The sequence below is a fragment of the Triticum dicoccoides genome, chromosome 7B, assembly GCF_002162155.2.
Source record: "Triticum dicoccoides isolate Atlit2015 ecotype Zavitan chromosome 7B, WEW_v2.0, whole genome shotgun sequence".
NCBI classification, from domain to species: domain Eukaryota; kingdom Viridiplantae; phylum Streptophyta; class Magnoliopsida; order Poales; family Poaceae; genus Triticum; species Triticum dicoccoides.
The window spans coordinates 48,317,033-48,321,953 of NC_041393.1; the positions used below are offsets into that span (position 1 = coordinate 48,317,033).

Below are 4,921 nucleotides of genomic sequence, written 5' to 3' on the forward strand. Positions count from 1 at the left end.
CCAAATAAGCATGTAAAGATAATAAGAACAACACATATATGGTTATGGAGGCAAAAGGAAGCAGACCACATATACAAGTTTTAATGGATATCTAATCTATTAGAGGCCATGCCTAGTTGAAAAAAAAGCAACAAGCAAGCACAAGATGCACCAGCTTATGTTTTAAACCACTGCCGGTGCCATTGACATGAACAAGATTACGTTACAAAGGTGTATAGCCTTTCGTATAGGCATCAGCGTTGATGCTAAGAATTGTACAGAACGACGCATTGGGAAACACAACAAGTCTTGCATCCACTCTCAATAATGTTGTAGCCAGGGAGTTAACCATAGCAAGATTAAGACAAAGGAATGGCCATATTAATGAAAGACAGGTTTTAAATGATATTAAGCCACAAGACTTTGCCTCCTTGGACTATAGATGTAAAATGGATCTGCAGTAATTCACTGTAATAGATGAGAAAATTCGAGAGGATAAAAAAAAGCTCTAAAGTTATTGAAATGGAGCTCGAAGCCTAACCATCAACAAATTGCATGCACAATTTACAAAGCCTATACCGTAACTCATAACAAAGCATCTCACTGTTTCTTATGAATCAGATACAATGATTATGAATCATGAACATATTCACCCTCAAGCAAGAACATATTTTCCGTAAAACAAAGAATGCAGCACAATGGGCTATGGACGCCATGCCGAGCGATCACAATAGACATTGATCGCGCCACCACAATGCCCTTGATACCTAGGATTTTAGCACCTGGGAATATATAAAGAAAATCAGAGTAAAGGTGAATCTATTCTGAACTCAAGGACACCAAAGTGTGACAAAATAAAGGGACAATTCTCCTCAAGAAATGGTGCTGATAGGTAGAACATATTCCTTTTCATGTACTGTGGTGGAAGAGTTGCAGAAGAAATCAGGCTGCTCTTGGAAGGGTCTAGCTGCTCTAGGGACATCAATCCACAATATCCCCAACCACTCGGAACCAAAACAATATGCCCTATCTTCAGTTTCAGACTTCCAGTCAACAGAAACTGTATGGGCCTAAATTAATCTTCAGCAAACATGGGAAATAATAAATAAGAAAAATGATTATCCATGGAAATGCAATACATGTTGCAAAACAATCAAGATCGTCTGAAAAAATACACATCTTACCCTGCTGCTTGCACTCCTCGACGACCTGCTCATTCTCCCCGTCGTTGGCCGCCTTCCCTCCCCCGCAGCCACACCCCATTGCGAAGGAGCGCCGCTGCTTGCACTCCTCGATGGCATGCTTCTTCGCCCTATTGTTATCCGCCTCTCACTCCCTGCAGCTCCACCCCAAACAACACAGGGTCCCAATTCATATTCAGAGCTATTTGAAAAGTTTTGGTCCCAAATATCGTTTTCACTTTTAGTCCCAACAAAAATATAGATTTGTTCTGCATGTAATTTACATGACATGACGATGCCATCAACATATCCATCCATTACAACATGAACATTTATATTTGTTCTGCGGAAAACAACTGGATATATAAGGGAATGAACTAAACCGAAATAAAAGAAAACATGGCAATCTCTTTGCATAATCTAGAACGCAAAAAAGCATAGCTGCCAACTCAAGCTCTAAATTAACCCAGACCTTTGCTACTTCTAGTAATTGTAACTATAACCGGTAAAAATTATCATCTGAAAAAGTCAAACAAAATTGTTCTCAGTTCTCAACTGAATGCCCGTATCCATAAAACTGAAATGCTTCGCAAAGTACGAAAATGCACTGAAATGTGATAATGCTTTCTAGTACTCACTGCCTAAAACTCAGGTGATCTAAATAAAGAAAAATAAAAAATTTATATATTAGGTAAAGCAGATAAGCTAGAATTGAGCGATCATCTCACTCTTTTGTAGGATATCCAACATATCTTTGATGCATAATCTCTGAACATAAACTTTGGACAAACCAATGATATGAAAGCAAGCATTGGAATCAAATATGATCTAAGTAGTTGAAAAAGAACGGAGGGAGTATCTAATAACATAGAGATGCTATTAATCAATATAACTAAAATGAGCATGCTATTTTCTCAAAGATTGGTTTTTTAGCACGTGAACTAACCATAGCACGTGAGCTCCCTTCGGGGCACTGGACCAAGAAAAACCACAACAACTCTTAATCTCCCAAGTGCAGGAGCCTAACATACTTTCATAAAAGTGTAGTCCAGATTATACAGTCACAAATAAACGCTTTGGTTTTCAACTGGCAAAATTATTTTTTTCCCTACCGCAAGCCTCTGCCTGCAGCTTTAAACTGAACCAGCAAGTTAACATGTGATTTTCCCGCAAAAAAAAAGAAGAAGTTAACATGTGATTTATTTACAAAGTAATGATATAACAGCCTATACTTTCTGAATGTACAGTTTCGATCATGCAGTTAGAAATATACTAATACGGTAGTAACTCTACATGACTTGGTGCTCAATTATCTTTAAAAAATGAAAAATCAAGAATACGGCTAATTAATAATTTAGCACGGCATTTATGAGTTCCTCCACAGCCTCCTTTGTCCTGAAAATCATACAAAGAAAAACCATTCTTTTCTAAACTGAAGCACCCTTTCATGGTCAGGCTGACCAATCTTTAGAGAGCGACATACACAAACAAAAAAAGGAAGGCAGAAGGGATTTTTTAGGTGGGTTACAATCTTGAAACAGGTAGTTCACCTTCCATGAATAAATGCGAACAAGCCCTATAAGGAAATGCCCTGATAACTTCAGAGCAATTCAAACCTGAGGGGACATTATGCACTCTGAAAAAAGCACAAAACATGCATTAGTACACAAGGTAAAAAACTTACAGAAGAAATGAAAATGATAGTGCAAAACCAAATTTAAACACTAAGTCCTAAATGTAGGATTGCAAGGTGGCCATGAACGCCACCTGTCCACCACCTTTTTCTTTTAAAAGCCATTTGTTGCCTACTAATAAACAACAAGTAGAAGAAAAAAAGTGTGTTGCCCAGAAAATATGCTATTATCAATATGTAACCGAACATATCTGCTTTGTCTATGGTTTGACTCTGGTGACTCATGGCCGACTCCGCCCCCTAGCCGCCACCATACCCCATTGATTTTTCACCGGACTGTTGACCTGATACGGTACGGCTGTCAAATCCAAAAAGTTTGTAGAAGACTTCGATGCATTGTTTCTACCAAAACATGTACGCAAGGCATAAAGTGATCTGGTGCCTTTTCTAGGACACACTGTAATGTAAATTTGTAAGAGAATGTGGTATAAACACAAAATGAAAGCTCTGTTAAATATACTTAATTTAGAAGAGACCATATTAACGGAGAGCACGGTCTACTATAAAGATTGCCATGAGATCAGGCTAGTCTACTTATCAAGGATCCACATTATACATATAAACATATCTTATCATAACATGCTAATATAATGTATCTTCTATAAGGCACATAAAAGAAACCACACATATATCTTTTCCTAAACCACATTCTACTGTCAAAATGACCAAATCAGCAAGATAAATAACATGCTAATATAATGTATCTTCTATAAGGCACATAAAAGAAACCACACATATATCTTTTCCTGAACCACATTCTACTGTCAAAATCCCCAAACCAGCAAGAAACAAATGAGTACCCTATTTTCATTGCCTGTACAAACATGCCTTCACCCTGTGAGGCCAGAATAGCCTCTAAAGGCCGAGACATTGGAGTTGAAATATAAGGATAATTAGATTTAATGCGCGTAAAACTTGAGCCACATTAAGTTTTCCATTGCCTAGCCGAAGTTACACGAACAAATGTAAGGAGCTGATAAAGTTATCAAGATCAGTGCTTCGTTCGATCAAGAAAAGAGACGAAATATGCCTGACTACATAGTTATATAAATGTGGACATATTAAACACTCCTTTTGTGAATATCTTAAAGTATCAGACTACCTCATAATATATAGAATCACCACCTGCAAATAAAAACCTCAGATATGTACACGCCATGTTTAAAAAGAACATATATTATCTAATTCCAGTGTGCATGGTGGAGAAAGTAATAGGAAAGTAGAGACGGTCAGAGGCACCTCTGCAAGACCTTTGAGCCAAATTCTTCTTCTATTTGGCCTTCTTCTTTCTTCTTGAGGAAGTCCTCAACCACTGAGAGGGAGATAGAGGAGGCTCCTTGCTCCTGTCGCTCTGGTCGTCGCACGAACTCGGCCTTCCACTCCTCATGGCGCACCTGCAGCCGAAGCCCTCACCCATGAGAAAAAGGGGAGGCGTGAGTGAGGGAGGGGGGAGAAAGAAGATGCAAAGGCAAGCCATGAGCCAACTCGAGCTCCTTGCTCCTGCAGCTCCGTCAACGACCCCGTCTGCATCCGCCGCTCCACCAACTCCTATTGTGTATGCCTGCAGGCGCCAGATTCGCCACGACCTTCTGCCTCGCCCCGACCCGGAAGGTTTGTGCGGCAGTGGAAGGGAGGATGGGGGAGGAGCGAGGGGACCAGCGGTTGTGGTGACAAGGAGGAGGAAGAGGGAGGAATGCGGCGACTACGGTGATGAGGAGGAAACAGGGAGGGAGCTGTGCGGGAGGGGGCGCGAGAGGATGGAGGACTGAAGGAGGGCAGCTGCAGGCTCGCGGTGGTTGCGGGATTTGGTGGAAGGGCACTGTTAGGCGCCGGCGCACCGGCCCAAATTTGGGCCGGTCACACCGCGACCACACGATATAGCTGTAGGAAGCCGTCAGATATGCCACCTGTGTTGTCTTGTTCCTCCCCCTTAATTCTTTCTTTCTTCTTAAGCGCCCGCGCACCAGAGCCTCACCAACAGCGTGAATCATGACCCCCCACCCCACCCCTGCCCCAACGCCGATAATCTCGCCAGCTCGCCGCTGCTCGCCATACTCGATCCCGAACA

The 4,921-nt window shown here is 41.3% G+C and overlaps 1 protein-coding gene across 4 annotated transcripts; it reads right to left on the bottom strand.

The window, feature by feature from the left end:
* Positions 1 to 475: 475 nt before the first annotated feature.
* Positions 476 to 4,626, bottom strand: LOC119340130. Of its 4 annotated transcripts, none has more exons than XM_037612037.1 (5): positions 4,339 to 4,626; positions 4,093 to 4,247; positions 2,711 to 2,796; positions 1,164 to 1,315; positions 476 to 761 (listed from the first exon to the last, which is right to left on the bottom strand). In XM_037612037.1, the coding sequence occupies exons 1-5, from the start codon at positions 4,381 to 4,383 to the stop codon at positions 747 to 749; spliced, it is 453 nt and encodes a 150-aa protein (XP_037467934.1). In that variant the 5' UTR covers positions 4,384 to 4,626; the 3' UTR covers positions 476 to 746. The 4 variants fall into 4 exon arrangements, 3 of the variants coding, with proteins under 3 accessions (XP_037467934.1, XP_037467933.1, XP_037467932.1); XM_037612036.1 differs by having other exon boundaries at positions 476 to 1,059; XM_037612035.1 differs by having other exon boundaries at positions 476 to 1,315.
* Positions 4,627 to 4,921: the final 295 nt, after the last annotated feature.

Coding starts and splice junctions, on each gene's coding strand:
- LOC119340130 (XM_037612035.1), bottom strand. CDS start 4,383: ATGCAGACGGGGTCGTTGACGGAGCTGCAGGAGCAAGGAGCTCGA. Junction 4,248..4,338: donor TGCAGGAGCAAGGAGCTCGA/GTTGGCTCATGG, acceptor CTTCGGCTGCAG/GTGCGCCATGAGGAGTGGAA. Junction 2,797..4,092: donor GGCTCAAAGGTCTTGCAGAG/GTGCCTCTGACC, acceptor TGCTTTTTTCAG/AGTGCATAATGTCCCCTCAG.